Source organism: Gymnodraco acuticeps, unplaced genomic scaffold, assembly GCF_902827175.1.
Source record: "Gymnodraco acuticeps unplaced genomic scaffold, fGymAcu1.1, whole genome shotgun sequence".
NCBI classification, from domain to species: domain Eukaryota; kingdom Metazoa; phylum Chordata; class Actinopteri; order Perciformes; family Bathydraconidae; genus Gymnodraco; species Gymnodraco acuticeps.
In genome coordinates this window covers 1,756,286-1,775,529 of record NW_022989985.1, presented here as the reverse complement: position 1 = coordinate 1,775,529, position 19,244 = coordinate 1,756,286, and the positions used below count along the sequence as shown (strand labels likewise).

The following is a 19,244-nucleotide window of genomic DNA, read 5'->3' as shown; positions in this document are numbered from 1 at the left end:
TGTAAAAAAACCTAAATGTACTACTCTCGATCTTTATAAAATGCCCCTTTATGAAATAGTATGCTGATTATATGTCAGACTGCTTCTTAAACTTGATTCAGTTAATTTATATTCAAGTTAACGTTACGTTACTTTAGTTTTCTATGTTTGTAGACTTGTTATCCCACATCCCATGTTTTCTCGCGAGACTTTGCGGTCATCTTGAAAAACAGCAATGTTGAGTGGGTGATTTCGCGGGAATTGTTTCCTTTGCTCGGGATGAAATGACTGATATCTGACTACATAACATACAACCTGATTCAACACGGATACCAGCTGAAGCCTTGCGTTGCCTGTACTAAGGTAAGGTCGTTACATCTGTGACATTGTTATTGATATTCTCAAAACAGTGGGCATGTTTTGGAAGAGCACTATTGTCATTAACGCTGTTTTGAATTGAGCTGCTAGCCTTTTAAAAACGACTTTAAACGTGCACGGTATTCACGAAGTTTGGATGTAACACAGCAGACAGGTTTCTACTAACCTCTCCTTCGCCTCTGCTTCAGGACAGTCATGTTTTCCGACCTGAGCGCCCAAAAGGAGGGCTCCTCTCTGCTCTGCCGCCCCTCCGAGGACCAGGGCCCGGTGTTTGACAGGATGTCTCTGGCCTACAGTCCATGCTCCGAGCGATACACGGTTGGGGAGCGGAGCTTCAGTCGCCAGTATGCTCATATCTACGCAGCACGACTCATGCAGATGAGACCCTTGTTGTCAGAGAGAGCCAAGCAGAAGTGGGGTGAGCTTGGCACATATTTGACCTACATTTCGTACTCAAGCATCTGAATTAATTTATCTTATCTATGTGTGTCTTTTTGTTGCTGCCAGGATCAGATGTGCTTATTAGGAAACTGTGTGATCTTCAGACAGGGGAGCAGTGTTGCATTGTGGGGACTTTGTTCAAGCGTATGGATTTGCAGCCATCCATTCTGAAAGAGATCAGTGAGGAGGTCAGCAGTCAAGGAACATTCACCAGCTTGACCCCCTAAATCCCTGACAAAATGAACGAATGTTCTGGCAGATGTCATGTATCATTGTTTTCCTCTTCCCTTCAGCACAACCTGTTGCCTCAGCCTGCAAGAGTCAAATTCATCAGTGAGACGGATGAGCTGATTCTGGAGGATGAGCTACAGAGGATCAAACTGGAGGGCAACATTTACAAAGACAAGTGTGTCACAGGTAAGGGGAAAATAGGATGTATGTGTCTGTCCACAGTCCACACTCATACAGATCTGTGTCACATGAAAGCTAAAGAAATTGGATTCGGGACGCAGTTGCTTGTAATGTGAATTTAGAATATAGGATTACAGGGTTTCATCACTCAGCTGTGTACAGCTGTCCTCTATGTAATGGCTTCTCTTCTATTTCTCTTACAGGTAGTGTTATTGCAATATATGGAGCCGAAAAGAATGATGGGAAGTTCACTGTTGAGGACTTTTGCATGGCTGATCTTCCTCCACAATCACCAAGACCTACACTGAGCTCTGACAGGTAAATACACAAATACATATACACACCATAAATCCCTGCCTTTAGTGATAATACGTTCTAATGTAGCTTCTGTCCTCATCCAGGTTTGTGCTCCTGGTCTCAGGACTCGGGCTCGGCAGTACTCACGCTGACAGCATGCTGGGGCTGCAGCTGCTGGTTGACATGGTAACTGGTCAGCTGGGTGACCAGGGGGAGCAGAGCGGTGCAGCGACAATTTCCAGAGTATTACTGGTTGGAAACCTGCTGAGCCAAAACACCCAGGATGCTGATGCAGCAACCAAGGTAACTGTTTGACACACAATTATTCTCAAAAATATGTTTAATTAGTTCTAAAGAAGCAAACATGAACTGGCTCTCATAATTAACATTTAAAAACATGTTTGATCCTCTGTGTGTTAAGCCTAAATACCTCACTAAGAAGACTCAGGCTGGCAGCGTGGAGGCCATTCGTCTGCTGGATGAGATGCTGCTTCAGCTGGTGGTGAGTCTGCCCCCCCCCCCCTCTACAATAGCTTGTTACATGTTATGGAGTAATGTAATTAGATAACAAGTTAAGTTCCTATCCGTTACAGTTACTTATTGAATCTCATAAAAGGGTTTTCATCTGAAAAAAGTGATGATATAACTATGTTGTCACTGCCTCCTGCTGTTATAGGCCTCAGTTCCAGTGGATGTCATGCCGGGCCAGTACGACCCCACCAACTTCACCCTCCCTCAGCAGGCCCTCCACCGCTGCATGTTCCCCCTGTCCTCAGTGTACCCCACGCTGCAGCTGGTCACCAATCCACACCAATCTCACATTGATGGAGTTAGGTAAGCAATACCATACAGTACATACATACATTCCTAAATCAACACATTTCTTTAACTATTAAAAACACATATGAACCACTCTTAAAATCGACATAAATAAAGTCCACTGTTCAGCACTTATTATAAAAGAATATAGTCACGAGCAGAGGATAGGATTGTAATGGAAACTTCTGGAGCAAGGAGTAGAACAAAATGAGAACACAGGAGAGCTGGAACTGGATGGCAAACACTGAAGATTCATTTGAAGTTACGTCCGGAGAATTGACATTTGCTGCATCCACAAAGTGACACAGCTCGTGGCCAACCAATTCTTAAGATCTCCCCCCCCCCCCCCCAGTTCCATGTATTTAGCTAGTTATAAGAGAATAATCAACATTTTGAACGACAAGACGCAACAAACAAATCACTATTACACCTCTATCAGCTGACGCCAACAGGCAGGAATAATGAGACAAAACACAGAGTGCATCAACCCTGTGCTCGGCAAGGGGAGTAGAACATTATAAACTGGGTCAAAGTTGTGGGCCTAGGAAAATATTTTCCTCAACAGATTTGGTCTTGAACCCTAAGCAAGTTTGAATATGTTAACAGCCATGTTTTTGTGTTTCCTCCAAGGTTCCTGGGCACATCCGGCCAGAATGTCTGTGACATTCAGAGATACAGCAGCATGGACGATCACCTGGAAATACTGGAGGACACGCTGCGACTCAGACACCTGGCGCCAACAGCACCCGATACTCTGGGTTAGTCACACAAGTCGATGCAAAACAAACGCAAACCTTCTGGGTCATACCTGTTCGCAGTACTCACAATGTCTTCTGTACATTTTCCTCCAGGTTGTTACCCATTTTACCAAAAAGACCCTTTCATCTTGGAAGAGTGTCCCCATGTTTACTTCAGTGGCATGGCCCCAACCTTTCAGTCTAAGCTTGTTACAGGTGAGCGATCACATTATGGTCCGTCCTTAGACTCTAAATGTTAAAATATTGACATTATGTTGGCTATATTGTGCACATGAACTGTCTCATATGCCAATACATGTTTTCTTCTTCTCTTCTTGCCAGGTCCTGATGGCCAAGAATGCCTTCTGGTTACTATTCCAGACTTCAACAGCACCCAAACAGCATGCCTGGTGAATTTACGTACTCTGACATGTGAGCCAATCAGCTTCTCTGCCTTCTCCGCGGACGAGGATGAGGACAGTGAGATGAACGTCAGCCACTGAGTGTCCATAATATCCACATACAGATCAACACTTCTAGGACGCTATTGATGAACACTCAAACTAAATTCTTATGACCACAGCGGAGTCACAGCAACATTGAGACATGAACTACAGAGGCGGGGGTGTTTGTGAAACACTGATGCTGTCCAGTGTCATAATGGCCAACAAATTGCTGTTAAAGTTACTGTTGTCAAGGTGTGTTATTTTTCCAGAAGGGATAAGGGCCCGGCCACATCTTAAATAATTGGCCATAATACTCGTTTGTAGTTTTAAAATAAAGATATAAAAGCACTGATATCCCAGAATGCTACACTCAAATACGTGTTTACAAATGTGCAAAAAAAGACAGAATAGGCATTGTGTATTACAGTAACAAACCTTTATTTGAAAAATAACTACTTTATTGCTGCGTCTGAGGCAACATGACAAAAGACCCTTTCCCTCTGAATCGCTGTAAGCTTTTTGAACCCTTTTGTGACTTTTCATACTGTAAAAATATGTGTAAATAACTCTGAAGTAAAAAAAAAAACTACTTTTTTTTTTATGTGCATCTACAATAAACATATTTTCATGACGCAAACAGACTGTGTAACAAGTTAGAACAATGCAGTGTGAACTGAAAACGGAAATGTTATAACAATATCTGTGAAGAGGCGTTCTGTTATAGATACACTATCTTTATACAAGTCAATTACTAGTTAATATTCTGTGCCTTCCCATTGCTTGTCTGTCACAAAGACAGGATTCCTTATCAGCCTGCTCAAAGTACAACATGGCAATTAGAACTACTTGAAGGAGAGGAAAGATGCATATTTACTGAATTGTGTGTGTAAGATTAATAGTCATCGATCTTGTATTCATAGTTATAGTCCAGGATGGAGTCTGTGAATCCGCCAAGCGTGGAGGACTGTCCCTCCCCTACGGTCCAGGAGTCGTACCAGAAAGTGGTTGTCTCTGGCGTTGTGGGAATTGTGGTTGTCGGGGGTAACGTCGTCGTTGGTCTTAACTTCAGTAATCTCTGTTGACGAAGGCGACGGATGCGAGCTATCCTGAGCCTCTTCTGCCGCTCGGCGATGACTCCCGAGTTCGCTGTAACCCCATTGTTGCCGTTTACAAAACGTCTGTTGCCACTCCCAACTGCCGGTGACTGCACTTTGTTGTTGCCATAGCTGAGTCGAATGGGCTTGTTGCCATTGAGGGCCATGATCTGCAGAGAAATAAGAAATACACTTTCTTAATAAGGATTTAAGATAGAGATGTACTGGTTTTACACAGCAGCACACAAGCAAACATGTCATTGGTGTGGAAGTTGTTTAGTGTGAGTCACATAAAGCTACACATTTGTAACCCATGCAAGTCCAAAATAAGCTTTGGACTAACAGTCTTGAAAACATTTAAAACGACTTTGAGATTGGCTTTAGTGAGAGTGAGACACTAACTTGATGCTGACTTTGAGATAATGTAAGCATTTATTTTGGTCATTTTTGTATTAGAAACGGGAATAAAGTATTCAATTCAAATCCTTTAATCATTTCACATTATACAGCGCCTGGGGAGAAGTATGGGTCAGGTGCCTTGCTCAAAGGCAGCTCGGCAACACCTAGGAGGTGAACTGGCAGCTTCCAAAGTACCAGTCAACACTCCAAGCCAAGTCCTTACAGACTGAGCTACTGCAGTCTGATGAACATACCATTGAATTTCAGTTTTCCTTGATAGTAAGTTACAAAAATGTTTGTTCATGCTGTGAATTATGGTTCTTAAAAGTAAAAACAATATACGTGACTTGTATGATGGTAGTGCCTTACCTGTTTGATGCGGTCCCAGTTGGACTTGGCCAGGTTGAAGCTGCAGGCGGTTGCCACTGACTGATACCCCACCACACAGAGTTTAGTCACAGGGGAGTATCCCTCAGCTCGAGCCGTCACGCGGTACTCCCCCGGGTTTAGCAGCCGCCAGTAATCCCCTGTTTGGGCTACAATAACAAAGAGAGCCATTTTGTTTTAAGAATCTCAGTTAAAACGTATGCAGAGAGATGCAAGAAGAGGAAGTCTTTCAGGATACCTGTCGTGACATCATGGTTTACTCCCTCTACAGACACAGTGGCGTTCGAAATGGGGTTCCCCTGCTGATCCTTCACAATGCCTCGGATACCACGGTGCACCTAGATTGAGAAGGAGAGTATTTTAAAGGGGATAAGATCACTACTTCTGATGTTGCCATGATTGAATATTTTCTAAATACCTGTTCGTTTTTTGTCATTTTATTTTACAATAATCAACAATCACCAATGGGTCAATATACAAACATTACACTGAGAGATGTAATGCAAATATAAAGTTGATCTGTCAAGGAAACCATACACCTTTTAGTTGAAGACAATCTTAATTCAGGAAGTCAGTACGATGGTGTGAGAGTGTGTGTGACTGACCTGCTCCATGAAGATGAGCATTGCTTCTCTGTTCTTCTCCCACTCATACACCAACTCATTCTGATGAGGGAATTTATCACATCCCAGGAATATAGAAAGCTCAAAGCAATTGGTGTGCAGGTAGCTGAAATCATTCATACCTAGAGAGGTGAACACACACAAACTGAAAACCAGATCCTGCACAGCACATGTTGTCCAGCAGGGTGTGTTAAAAATGCATGGAGATAGCTAAAACACTTGCAAAAAACATTGGATAAACCTACTGAACTCTTACATTTACTTAAGTAGAGTATTCCAAAATTGTACTAAACTTAATTTGCTGCTACTTACATTTCTACTTCACTACAAATCAGAGGCAAATATTGTACTTATTACTCCAACACATTTTATGAGTTACTTTTAAGCAGATTCACATTAAAAATACAAAATATAATCAACATAATTGATCAGGTATATACTGTAGGTCAGATAATCCCAAGCTAAATTCTAAAAGATGAGATCCCTCTTTACCAACTTGGAAAAATAAAGTAATGCATACATATAATGCAATAGTTATGATCCAATAATATAATATGTATATATTTACATATTTTGAATACAGGACTTTCAATTGATTTGTCTACACTGTCACTTTACTTTACTTTAACTTTGGTAAAACAAACTGAGTATTTCCTCCTCTACTGCTGGCATTTACTTACTTCCTTTGATTGGCTTCCATGTGGCCCGGTTGACGATGCCGTGCGTCCCTGCGGCGTTGTCTCCGTGGCAGGAGCCCTGGTAGTTGTGCGTCATGGTCAGGTGAGTGGAAGCGTAGGAGACAGCCAGCCACCTGAAGAGGGACTCGTCTGGGATCATCCGAGGCTCATCTTCAGGCTCCCCGTACTGATTATCGGCACCTCTTCCTCGATCATCCTCTTCCTCCTCTCTTCTCTCATAACCTTGGTTTTGTTCATAACCTTGGTTTTGTTCATAACCTTGGTTTTGGTCGTAACCTTGGTTTTGGTCGTAGCCATGTTCGTATCCTTGGTTTCGGTCGTATCCTTGGTTTCGGTCGTATCCTTGGTTTCGGTCGTATCCACGGTCGTATCCCTGGTTGTGTTCATACCCACGGTCATGTCCTTGGTTTTGATCGTAGCCATGTTCGTAACCTTGGTTGTGGTCGTATCCCCTCTCCTCCTCTTCTGGCTCTGAATGTCCTCTTGATCGCCAGTCTTCCTCCGGCTCTGTGTGGTAGCCCCTTCCCCACTCTGTCCCATCAAAACTTTCCTCTTCATACCTGTAAGAAATGACTCTAGTTGAACTATTTAACTTGATGGTGAATGTGAGATGTTCATGAAGAGTTATATGCAGGAGAGAGCATGACAAATAAAGAGTTTAGGACATAAGTGTGTGCAAAGAAGGAAAGACAACGTCAGAACGCATTGGTTAAGGGTGAGGAAAAGCCATACTGTCTCTTCTTGCGGCTGTGAGGTTTCTGGCTCTCTGCAGGCTTGTTGAGACGTAAGCTGTCATAAGGGTAGGCTACAATTGACTCCCCACCCTGGAAGTTTGCACCTAACACAAATGGATAGCTATTCATCCAGGAGATTACCGCTTTGGTTTCCACAGCAAACTGGAATAAAGACAAGAAGACCGATGTAAGCAGAGTAGACACTGTGTTTAGCTTAAAGAGTAAACCTCAACCACCTTTTTAAAAATACAAGTATATTTTACATCCACTGGCAATTAAAAAAATATGAGGAGAGGTTACAAGAAGTGCATTTGGTGGTGATAAAACAACAACCCTAAACTGGAGGTCTTTTGTCCTCAGATTTTATAATAAACTGGTTGTAAGACACAAACAGGGTCCCATACCGAGCTGTTGGTCTCGTAGTTGTCGGGTATAGGCACGTGGTGATTGGGAGTGAGTTTTGGCACAAGACCCTTATCATCAGCATCCCATAGGATACTATTAAGTTCGGGGAAGTTCTGGAAGATGTCAAAGCCGTCATCAGTGAAATGTCCCGTGGTCCATCCACTCAGCTCTGATCCCTGCAGAGGAGAAACGGGCCACATGAAACCAAGTCACCCAAGACCACGAACATGACTCTCTGGCATTTCCTGTTTGTGCCTCTCTTTTGTTTGCCAGAAAAGTAAAAACACATGATGTTAAACAATGATAACCACTGACCGCTTCAAAAGCTTCCATGTGTCCGTCGGGGTTGAGCGAGGGCACCAGGTGGATGCGTATTCCCTCCACCAGACGCTGCGCTCTGGGGTTTCTGTCTTTGTACTCTTTGCACAGGTACTGCATGAGGAGCAGCAGCATCTCCCGGCCCACTGCCTCGTTTCCGTGAAGACCGGCCGTGAAGCGCAGCTCTGGCTCACCTGTGGAGACAATGGGAGAAGACTGTAGTTGTTGGTCCCTTAAACCGTAATCTGCTGACTTCCACCTGGTGTTTATCTGGATTTATAGGAATCATTGGTGGTGCCATTGAGCCCCAGTTGTTCAACCAAACAGCATTTAACAGCAAAAGAGAGATTCATCATCATAGGGATGCAGAATATAGATTTTATCCTGCCAGTGCCAACAACTGATTATTACTTGCTTATGTGGCCGATCCAGTAGATACCCAAACATTTTTAGTTTTTTAAAAAGAAGTTCAAGACCTGTAGTTTATGATCATCAGAAGGTAGAAGGGCAAGGGCTGTAGATTTAGATTAGAACGACAATTTCATATTCCATAGTTTGACCTAACCAAATCTAATTTAGGGTTTGTCATCATATGTCATCAAACTACACATAATACAAAAAAGTAATTTTTTAATACATAAAAAAAGAAAATTGCAATCATGGTTACTTTGTCTGAACATTTGAGAAACGTCAACACGTGCGACCACATGTTTGGCTCTCTGTCTCTATCTACAGTCAGTGTAGATAATTAATCGGCAGTTTGCAAACCAACTTACTCTATAAACACAAGCTGGTTAAGTGAATAAAAGCTATTTGGCCTTAGAAAATCAGCTGATCTTTTATCTGATATTATACAGTATATCTTGCATCCCTAGTCATATGAACACATGCCCACCTATTTCGTGCTCTGTGGGGTTGCTGGAGATGATGATGGCCATGATATCGAGTCCCTTGGAGCTGCGGCCCAGGCTGTAGACGCTGGTGATGTTGGGACACTCTGAATTCACAGACTTCATGACCTGAACACGTGGGACGATGGTAACAGTCAGTGTGCAAAGTATTGTACATCATTTACACGTAAAAATCCTCCTAAAAATCAACAATGTACTCATGACGGTTGGGAAAAGTGTGGGCGCTGTTCATGATAAGCATTGCCTTGGAAAGGTCATGGTCAAAAATCTGCTCAAAGATTGTTGGTCAACCCTGTCAGAGACTCTATGACTCAGCCTATCATAACAACCTAGTGAGGCTGTCCAACAACATCATCTCTGACCCAAACCATGTTCTGAACAGTGAATATGAACTGCTACCATCTAATCGGAGATACAGGGTCCCACGATTCAATAAAGTCAGACTGAAGCACTCCTTTGTGCATCAGTCACTCCTCACAGTAAACACAGAGCTAAATCCCAGATCAAATGCACGCTGAAGGCTCTTTGAGCAGCTTTTCTCTCACTGATTGTGCTGTTATGTTAAATGTTTGTTGTTTGTGTTTCATGAATTTGTGTCTGGATATTTGTCTGTTGATGTTGGACATGGAGCTGCTGTGACGCAAGTCAAATTTCAGACTTGATCTGACAAATAAATAATATCGTATCGTATATCGTATCGTATGTTGGCCTCTGGCAGCTGTAATAATAAGCAGAGAAGGAATGAGCACACTGCGGGGTTAGGGTGAGGGTTTAATATCAGTTCATATTAAAGTGGATTAAAACAGTTTAAATGTTCAGGGAAATTATTTAGTTTTTCGTCTTTGGGGAAATAACAGAGGTATTTCCTGTTGAATTCAATGAGCCAGCAGATGTGCAGGGGGCCGTGTGGAGGATACTCACTTCAACCATCTCTGAGTAGCTGTGATGTCTGAACTTTAGGTAATCCACTGGAGTCACTTCATTCTGCCTGTACTGAACATCCACTGGATCTGTGGAACAAGACAAAAATAAAATGCATCCTTCATTTTGTATTGTGCGTATTTATAGTGTGCGTGCAAAAGGATTACTTCATCCAGAAAAGGTCAATTTGTGTATCAATTACTCACCCTTTGTTACATTGAATATGTGAAGAAAACTTAGTTTTTCTCACATCGCTCCTAGTTAAATGAACAATCGGAAAACTCTAGATGAATTTAATTGCATAGGGGCCGCAAACATTTATGGAAACATCCATTCACAAACTCTCACACAACTTCTGTAATATAACCCAAGTCTCATTTAATCAGCTGCAGGCTTATTACCTCTTGCCTATTTGCATAAAACCTTCCTATTTAAACAAGTTTGGACTCTTCCACACTTGTTTGGATACTTTTTATGCAGATGTGTTTTTATAGAATAGAAACGTTATAGTGAAAATGCATGTGTTTGTGAAGAAGTGACTGGTTAAATGAGACTTGGATTATGCTTCACGAGTTGTATGAGAGTTTGTGAAAGGATACAATGTTAATGTCTTCAAATGCTGCCCTCATTTACTTTAATTCACCAAGTCTTTGTACTGTGTTTGATTCTTCATTCACCGTTTGGGTATGTATGAAACACCGTCTTGAATAATTATCGGTAACACAGGGTGAGAATGTGCTCCTATGTATATATACTGATTTACAATTTGCTTGTGAAGATTGTTTTTAAAGTGTTGGAGGCTCACCGGGCCGTGGGCAGCCGAGGACCTCCAGCCTCATGCAGAGGGAGCCGTTCCAGCTCTGAGGGATGATTCTGATGTAGCGAGCCAGCACAGGCTCTGCCAGCTGATTCATCACCGGAGTGTCTTTATCACTGTTTCCAAAAAACAACTTGGGGAGAGGGAGAAAGGTGAGTCAGGAAAAGAGAAGGCAAATCATACATAATGCCAAAAGGAGGGGCCATATAGTACATTAAGGTGAACTAACCCAGTCAGTGTACCCATCATGGATGGTGGTCCACTCTCTGCTGTCATTGCTGAAAGCCAGGAAGTAGGACAACACGTAGTCACTCCTGGAATGAGGGAATGTGTTAGCAACATGTTCAATACAGAAATAGAAAATACCTAGTCTGTGTGTTAGTATCTCACGCGTTCATGGAGTCTCGTCCTTGGGTTATGACTCCTGTGAACTCCGTCTCTCTGCGAGCATCAATCTCAAACCAGTGGATCTTATCCTCCTGGTTTGCACACCACGCTCCTCCTCTCATGTTGTCTTCATCATCTGAGCCCTGGGAACCACAGAGACCACAACACATGCTGCAGGGTGCTTTAACTTGGTCACATTTGGAGCCCAAATATTAACTTATCGCACACTGACATGCAATTATATTTAATTCATACCTCACAGATGCACTGATGCAACTGCAATAATTCATCAGCTGATCCAATAATTTAGCTGCTAAAAAGGTTATTTAGACTATAGATTATGGTCATAGCAGATAATGGATGTAACAGACTCAGCCGTAATTTATATTTTCCGACATGGCTCCTCTGGTAGCTGGTGTTTATATTAAAGCCTGGCAGTATGTAAGTGATAGCTGCCTGAAAGCGTTCACACCACAGCAGCCCCCTCTGATGGTTTACCTGCATGTTGAGTCGCGCCCTCTGAGGTGCAAAGATATACTGAGACATGGAGGAGGCTGTGAGCTGGTCCGACTCGACCCTGTGGGACTCCATCCCCAGGGGAGGGCACTCTGCCAATAAAAATGTTAATGATATGTTAATGTTATCAGCAGAAGCTTAAGCAATGCCTTTCAGATCTGAACAAACGTACTCTTTGGCTCTTTGAAGACGCGCGGTCTGTTCCTGGCCCGCTCCTCGGCCTCCTTCAGCTTCTCCGCTCTCTCTGGCAGAAATCAGAAAAAAAAGGTCTTACTGCAAATCAAATTGTCTTGACTGAATATGTTCTCTCTCTCTTCCCAGAAATGATCTAGGAACTCATGTGAATTCTTTTCAAATGGAAATGCCAAAAAAAAGTGTAGTAAAAAAAAAACAGATGTTATGATCTCTCTTCCAAGTGCTGATCAAACTCAGAACATCCTAAAGAGAAACACTGCTGAATCCCATCCAGCATTATCTTAAGTCAGATTTTTACACACTGAACTGACATAATAAAGTTTATTGCTGGTAGTATGGCAGCCAGAAGTCTTACTGACAGCTGTACGTTAACTCACCTACCATGCACACACAAGTGGACAAACCCATTCACACACTGATGTGTATAGATGCAGGACCACATCTGCTTTTCTTTGTTACAGTCAGATAATTGTTTCAAGCCCCAAAAACGTCTGATCTTTTTTAAGCCAAAATGCTTTTCACCTTAAACCCAGATAGCAGTGAACCATCCACACAGGAAGTGACCTATTGACACCGGTCTTGGTGGAGTTATATATCCTCGTCTCCAGACTCTCCTTAACCACCAGTTAACCCCGCTACACACAGCAGACACGTGGCGAAAAAGAGCTGACACTTTAAGTCTCTACATTGCAACATTGTCTGCCTGCTAATTCTCCCTGGTTGCCTTTTTCTTTATCACTCACACTAATCTACTGCATTCAGATCAGTGTCAGTTGACCTCCCCTCTCACTCCCTTGGCTTCAGTGCAACTCACAAGAGTCTTCTGAAATAACTTTGAATAATCTTCATTTTGTTATGGAAGGGTTGAACTTTTGTTCACAAGTTAAAGCAAGTACCAAAGGCTTTAACATGGTAGAAAGTCACATCTGTTGTTTTCTTAAAACAGACATTTGATCTAAATGAGGCAACACCTTCTGTTATCTGTTAGTAGCCTACTTTTGCACTGAGGTCACAGGCCACGTTCTTTGATTTGGCAACTCCAATATCTGTGTTTTCGGACAAGATTGTGCAAAATGTGTTATCTAAAAGAGAGTAGTATCTTACCTTTCTCTTCCCTTGCTCTTTCTTTTGCTGCTCTTTCTCTCTCCTTCTCCATCCATTTGTCCTCAGTCTCTGCTCCTTTCCTGCCTGTGGAGAATTAAGGATCATTTTATAGAAATACCTATATATACACTTGTGCCCTGTACAGCAGTGTGTATGCAAGTCTTTCTGTGTTTTTATAAGCTATTAGGAACCAAATGCAGTACAAATGTCACAAAAGATCATTTAAAAGTCTGGAAAGTTTTGACCTGACTGTTATTTATCGCTTTGCTCTCCTTGCTCTCTGCTTGGTTGGCAGGAAGAGTCACTGCAGCTTAACTAATGGATCTAATATAAAACAGTTTGGATATGTTTCAGTGTGTGTGTGTGTGTGTGTGTGTGTGTGTGTGTGTGTGTGTGTGTGTGTGTGTGTGTGTGTGTGTGTGTGCGCACATACTATTTCCGTATTCGTCGTAATCATCATACCATGTCCCCTCATCGGGAGGAGTGGCTGTGGGCTCCTCTGCGTAGATAAAACAAACATAAAGTCAGACAACTCGTTCAGACAACGCTATTAAGTGATACTTTATAAGATGACGTGCTTTCATAAAGTTTTACAGGTTAGTCCAGCCCTGATTTATTCACCCACAACAACTGTTCTCTATTTGGATGCCACTGTGACGCCTACGATGTAATTAAGTTGTTAAATCTTTAATTTACATTTACAGGAATTATAACAAAGTGGTGATCTGATGACAAGGCTCTTTTTTTTTTAAAACTCCACATCAAAACTAAGGAACATTTTGTTGACTCTTTGGAACCAAGCAAATCTACCCACTCCTGTTTGAAAAGTAGGGCAGGTTAGCTCACAGACTCACTGTTATGTTATTCCCATGTGTTGAATTGCGCAGGATTTCTCATCTGCTGCCAGCATAAAGGCACAGATGGAATTACATTTTGTCTGCATCACAAAGTCTACAGAGATTTCTCACTAGTTGACTACATAATTGAAAATATGACTAGAATTTTAAGCATGTTTGAGTGACAGAAGTTACCTGGTATAATTTCTACTTCGATTTCAGGGCTGACCTCTTTACCATCAGGGAATGGAAGATTCTCCGGCACCTCATCTGCAGAAGAAATTAAGTGTCCGATCAGACTGAGAAACAGGAGAACGTGATAGAAAATGCAGGATGTGCAAGTGTGAGTGAATCGGTGGAAATGTTGTGAGAGCATAGGTATAGTATGCTGGGAATACAGAGTAATGAGCACATATGTCCGCTCCAGATGAGTGTCACCGAGCCACACGAAGGACTGTTTCTTACATCTGAGCCTGTGGAAAAAGGCAACTTCCAACATGAGTCATTTGGGGGAGCTCTTGGGAAAAAAGCTTGGGAACCCCTGACCTAGTGAATGTTGTCACAGTCAAATAAAACCTAACAATTGAAGAATCATTGCATAATGCAAGTGTTTTTTGGTCCAAATATTGTTTCAAATACATTGTTTTTTTGATATTCCAAAATACAAGTGAACAATTTTAAACCTTTACAAAATGTGACAGTGAGTGGGTCACGAAAACTTAAAATCTACAGCTGTGATTCATTACGAACTGATCATTCACAGAACAGATCAAATGAAGCCGTTTAGAAACCTTGTGGTCTTCTTCATGAGTCATGTGGACCTGGTTTAAAAACAAGAACACAACGATCCATGTTTGGCTGTGACTGTAGTAACACAGTAAACGAAACAGGGATGAGGCATTGTGGTGCATGAAGGAATCTAACTGAAAGCTGCTGATGAGTAATACAAGCAATTGGAAATTTAGTTCGACAACTATTTGCAGTATAACTAAAAAGTTAAATGAATTTCTTACATTTCTTACGTTCCCATAGGATAATTCTAATTGTACCTCATTGTATTCATGCGTGTGATAAACATAGGCTGCATATAAGAAGTCGTCCCAATCATTGGATGTCACCATAGACGGATGTCACCCATTGGTGTCAAGATGTTGGAGCAAAGTACATACATAAGTATACATTGCTGTGAAAGGGTTAGAGGGTAAGACCATAACACCCAAGAAAAGCAACCTGTCATTCATAAGTTAGACAAGCCCTAAAGCATACTCTGTTCTATCGCCTATTTTAATTTAAATAGAAATATAATTTACAAAATGAACATCATGCTATATTGAACAAGACTTGAAACTAGCAGTCGAGACCATAAAATCAATGAGAGAATGTTTTCTGAGGTAATAAATCAAGTCCCAATAGAGTATTGTTCTCATAGACTTCTATAGACTTCCCTTTTGCCCCCTGCTGGTCATTGAACAGAATGCAGGTTAACAACACTTCCATAAATGCCACACTTCCCCAGATGTTGCCCCTTGGTGTCAAACTGTCACTCCACAAATATCTTAAATCAAAGAAAGACTCACAATTTTTGTCCCAGTAGTCGGAGTTATCAGTCTTCCCATCCACCTCTGGGGTGGGGGGCGTCGGGTCCTCTTTCCAATAGGTGTCGTAATTATCAGTCACAGGAACGTATGGTTCTTTATCGTCTGGGGTCCAGTAGTCATCGTAAGCATTAGGCGCCCGAGTGGATGGCTCTTCCTCCTTGGGTTTCCAGTAGTCATCGTAGACGTCTGTCACTGGAGCAGCCGGGTCTTCCTCCTCCGGCTTATAGTCATCGTATGGAAGATCTGTTAATGGAGCAGCCAGGTCTTCCTCCTCCGGATTATAGTCATCATACGGAATATCTGTCACTGGAGCAGCCAGGTCTTCCTCCTCCAGCTTATAGTCATCATAAGGAAGATCTGTTTCTGGAGCTTCAGGCTCAGGCCCGGCTGGTGTGGGATCGGCATCCCAGTAGTCATCTTCTGGTTTCCAGTATTCATTGTCTGGCAGAAAAACAGATGTAAAGCTAGTCTCAGGTGTCCAAACTGAAATATTGTTCAAGTTCAAGGTTCAAGGCTTTTATTAGTCATACGTACATAGCTACAGTGTAGTTATGACGATTACAATCTTAGGTCCCAGGCTCCACCAACAGTGCAACAACAACACTTTTTAGGTTATGCTTATATTAACTGCTTTCTTAGAAAACATGATACAGCAATTGCTATTGGAAGCAAACTTAACATAGCTGAACTATAATATGTTATAGGTTTGTCTTTTGGAATGAAAGAACCTTTCACAACTGGCTTTCTGGCTAAGTAGCACTAATCTTGTGTTTTTTTTATGGATATTGTTTTCCTTTAAGGGAGATAATGGAGGCTTTAAGCCCTGAAAACTGACTTTGATGTTAAATCTGTGGAGCACCCCTTTAAAATGTTCAATAATTGTGGGAAGAGTTGTACCAACCCAGTATTATATTATAAAATATTAAGAGAAGGGTGTTGTAGTCATGGGTAAATCCAAATGAAATATCAAAAATGCTACAAATTTTGTAGATCTAAAATTTGATAAAATAGACTTATTTATCCCCAGCGGACACATGAACTAAAAAGTGAGATTGGTCTATAGATAGATTTTTTATAAATAGATTTATAATTATAGAATGTGCCTATATTTCCTACCCAATTAGTTTGTGTCACTCACCAACATCAGGATAGACGTAGTCAGTGTACGGTTCAGTGGGCGGTTCAGTCGGGATCACTGAAGGCAGCAGACAAACACAAGGTCAACAACATCCATAAAGTACAAATCATTCAAGTACAAACTTGGCTTTCTGCTCTGTTCTGTCCCCACCTGTTGTGGTGGGTGGTTCAGTTGTTGTTGTTGTTGTTGGCGTTGTTGTTGTTGTTGTTGTTTTCCTGTCCTTCTTCTTTCCCTTCTTGTCAGTCTTGGGCTTTTTGGTGGCGTTGGGGTCCTTCGGCTCTTTTTTCTTCTTCTTGTCCTTCTTCTTCTTTTTACCTTCTTCTGGCTCTCTCCTCACCCTGCCAGAAATACCTAGAAAGATGAGGTTAACAGAAGAAGAGAGGTTTTCCCAAATTAATTTAATCCTTTGGCCATGATCAAAATAAGCACAAAGCACAATAAATGCATAAACAATTGTCTTTTTCCCCAAAACAATTAAGCCTCTTCAGCTGGTATTACTAAATATCTTATAATGCCAAGAGATTAATCCATAAAAGCCCTATAACATTAAGGACTGAAATAAAAGGTAAAGTAACACTGTTTCATTTATGTCAGACTTGAATTATGCAATGGTTTCTTTCCTGCAATGGCAAAACACAGCGCTGCCAGGGAAAATCCAGACAGCGGATTTATTTTAGTGGCTGCTTCAGGTTCATCAGTATTTCCTCCTGAGGTTGTCTGAAATTGTGAGGCCCTTTCATGGAAAACACTGCTCTATCTTTCCATTAGCTGGACTCCATAAACCAGACTTCAGTTTTAATATGTCCAGATGTTCAATGAAGACATCACTATCACCTCCATCATCTCATAAGTGAGACTCATTAAACGGTGCGCAACGGTTTGAGCTGACTGTTTGCAATTGTGCAACAGTCTTCCTATCAGTCTGACCAGAGTGGATATGCACTGTGGTCAGTATTAATCATACAGGCAGTATGCTGTGGCAGTGGAAAAGGTCCGTCTGTGTCATATCTGACCGCAATATGCTTAAGTCAGTGTATTCTTCCCTGTCTGGTATGTAGGACACACACAATCAGTTGTATTCTCTGCTGTGGAGGAGTAACAGGTTAGTATCTGTACTTTCTCATGCCTGTAAAGCTGTCAGACTCTGAGTGTGTGTGTGTGTGTGTGTGTGTGTGTGTGTGTGTGTGTGTGTGTGTGTGTGTGTGTGTGTGTGTGTGTGTGTGTGTGTGTGTCTGTGTTTGCTCTTCCCTATCATGTTGGAGGTCAAACCATACCTGATCAGCTTTGATGTCTTGACTGTGCAACAAATGTGTCTTTTACTTTACTTAAAATCTGAATTGTGTCCACTCACCTGCCTGTGCAGCCTCCTCTGTGTCTCTCTTTCCCCTTTTGCTGCTCCCCAGTGGGTGAGGGTCCCCTGCGAGTACTTGCTCACTCTCTGGGTCTTCCAGGGGCTCATCTTGCAGCTGATCCCCAGCCTGCTTCTCTGCTTCAGCCTGCCGCAGAGAAACGATCCCCCCAGCACTCTCCCCTCCTCTGGGGATCAGCAGGCAGCACAGGGCCAGCAGAGCCACAGACACAACCACAGTCTGGCTTTTCATACCTGCTGCTCTTCCAAATGCACAATCCTTTGGTTTGGAGTTTTTTCCGATTCAATCTCAGTCGCCTCAATCCAACCTCGTCCAGCAGAAGAATTCCTTCTCAACCTTTCCTTCCCCTGTGTCCTTTGCAATGTGATCCACACTTTTTACTCCAGCAGGGAAACTTCTGCAGCTCCTCACACACACACAATGTCAAACAGACTGGGCTAGACTGAGATGGAGTGGGAGGGGGGTAGGGATATGCAGGGAGGTGGGTTATACAGAGAGAGAGAGAGAGAGAGAGAGAGAGAGAGAGAGAGAGAGCGAGAGAGAAAGAAAGAGAGATACAGAGCAAAGCAGCAATCCAGTCAAATGAATGGACTGGTTTCCTAATTGCCCCACAGCTACGGTCAGCTGCAAAAACAGCGCAAGGCCAGAGGATCCCCCCTCACCTGGCTGACGACGAGTCAGAACAGGTGCAGGGATCAGACAGGAGACGGCGGGGGGAGGATGAGGGAGGGCAGGTGAGGCCTCAGACTATAGGGCTTGCACCTCCTGGGTTGAAGAAAGAAGTCAGATCTTTCTTTCCGTCTGCAGCTCCTGTTGAATTCCTCACGGAGAGCTTTAACCCTGCAGACTCACACAGAGCAGAGCAGCAGGAGAGACGAGCGACTGCTACGACTTAGAATTCCACACCAGGAGGAGGAGGAGGAGAAAGGGGAGAAAAAGGGGAGAAAAAGGGGAGGAGGACATGGATTGTGTGTGTGTGTGTGTGTGTTAACAAAACCAAACACTGCTAATCATCAGAGGGAGGAATTCAAAGAAAATGAAAACAGAACATCAATTATTTTGCAGTCCGAGGCTTGTTTTGGTTGGGAAGGGATCTTCACTAACCGTCTCGTGTCTGTCTTTCTTTCCTCACACTAATGATCCTTCACACAGGACGGGGGAATTGTTTGAGCAGATGACAGAATAATAGCCTTTTAAGATGTTAGTGTTTTCTTTGCCGTCCCCCCCCATCCTCCTCCTCCTCTGTCCACCATTTGGAGGGGCCTTTAAATGATGGACGTGCAGC

General features: G+C 42.5%; 3 protein-coding genes across 4 annotated transcripts in view; 1 reads left to right on the top strand and 2 right to left on the bottom strand.

Annotated features, from left to right (window-relative positions):
• The window catches only part of npc1l1 (NPC1-like 1), a 28,381-nt gene extending 27,725 nt beyond the window's left edge, over positions 1–656 (bottom strand). Inside the window, exon 1 of one of the 2 annotated variants that reach the window (XM_034212523.1) lies at positions 524–656. The gene's annotated coding sequence lies outside the window, so the exon portion shown is untranslated. The remainder of the gene's footprint in view (positions 1–523) is intronic. The other variant, XM_034212521.1, reaches the window with a different exon arrangement.
• pold2 (polymerase (DNA directed), delta 2, regulatory subunit) lies at positions 138–4,140 on the top strand. Its single transcript, XM_034212526.1, has 11 exons — positions 138–342; positions 546–775; positions 865–986; positions 1,092–1,215; positions 1,413–1,527; positions 1,611–1,809; positions 1,928–2,008; positions 2,183–2,340; positions 2,956–3,083; positions 3,177–3,278; positions 3,405–4,140. The coding sequence occupies exons 2-11, from the start codon at positions 553–555 to the stop codon at positions 3,563–3,565; spliced, it is 1,413 nt and encodes a 470-aa protein (XP_034068417.1). The 5' UTR covers positions 138–342; positions 546–552; the 3' UTR covers positions 3,566–4,140.
• Positions 3,926–18,809, bottom strand: si:ch1073-459j12.1 (inactive carboxypeptidase-like protein X2). The gene is made up of 22 exons (XM_034212524.1): positions 17,941–18,809; positions 16,740–16,940; positions 16,590–16,646; positions 15,431–15,892; positions 14,049–14,123; positions 13,451–13,516; positions 13,018–13,101; positions 11,891–11,962; positions 11,701–11,810; positions 11,206–11,345; positions 11,045–11,129; positions 10,804–10,948; positions 9,999–10,087; positions 9,062–9,185; positions 8,164–8,360; positions 7,848–8,024; positions 7,442–7,605; positions 6,692–7,269; positions 5,994–6,133; positions 5,627–5,726; positions 5,371–5,537; positions 3,926–4,772 (listed from the first exon to the last, which is right to left on the bottom strand). Exons 1-22 carry the CDS (start codon positions 18,188–18,190, stop codon positions 4,401–4,403), a joined length of 3,855 nt encoding a protein of 1,284 aa, XP_034068415.1. The 5' UTR covers positions 18,191–18,809; the 3' UTR covers positions 3,926–4,400.
• Positions 18,810–19,244: the final 435 nt, after the last annotated feature.

What these genes read in the sequence shown, in the direction of transcription:
- pold2 (XM_034212526.1), top strand. Translation starts at nt 553, where the DNA reads ATGTTTTCCGACCTGAGCGCCCAAAAGGAGGGCTCCTCTCTGCTCTGC. An exon ending in TGAAAGAGATCAGTGAGGAG is followed by an intron (nt 987 to 1,091) that starts GTCAGCAGTCAA and finishes TCTTCCCTTCAG; the next exon opens with CACAACCTGTTGCCTCAGCC. An exon ending in AGATGCTGCTTCAGCTGGTG is followed by an intron (nt 2,009 to 2,182) that starts GTGAGTCTGCCC and finishes CTGCTGTTATAG; the next exon opens with GCCTCAGTTCCAGTGGATGT.
- si:ch1073-459j12.1 (XM_034212524.1), bottom strand. Translation starts at nt 18,190, where the DNA reads ATGAAAAGCCAGACTGTGGTTGTGTCTGTGGCTCTGCTGGCCCTGTGC. An exon ending in AGAGGAGGCTGCACAGGCAG is followed by an intron (nt 16,941 to 17,940) that starts GTGAGTGGACAC and finishes TCATCTTTCTAG; the next exon opens with GTATTTCTGGCAGGGTGAGG. An exon ending in TGCTCATCTTCATGGAGCAG is followed by an intron (nt 5,727 to 5,993) that starts GTCAGTCACACA and finishes TTCTCAATCTAG; the next exon opens with GTGCACCGTGGTATCCGAGG.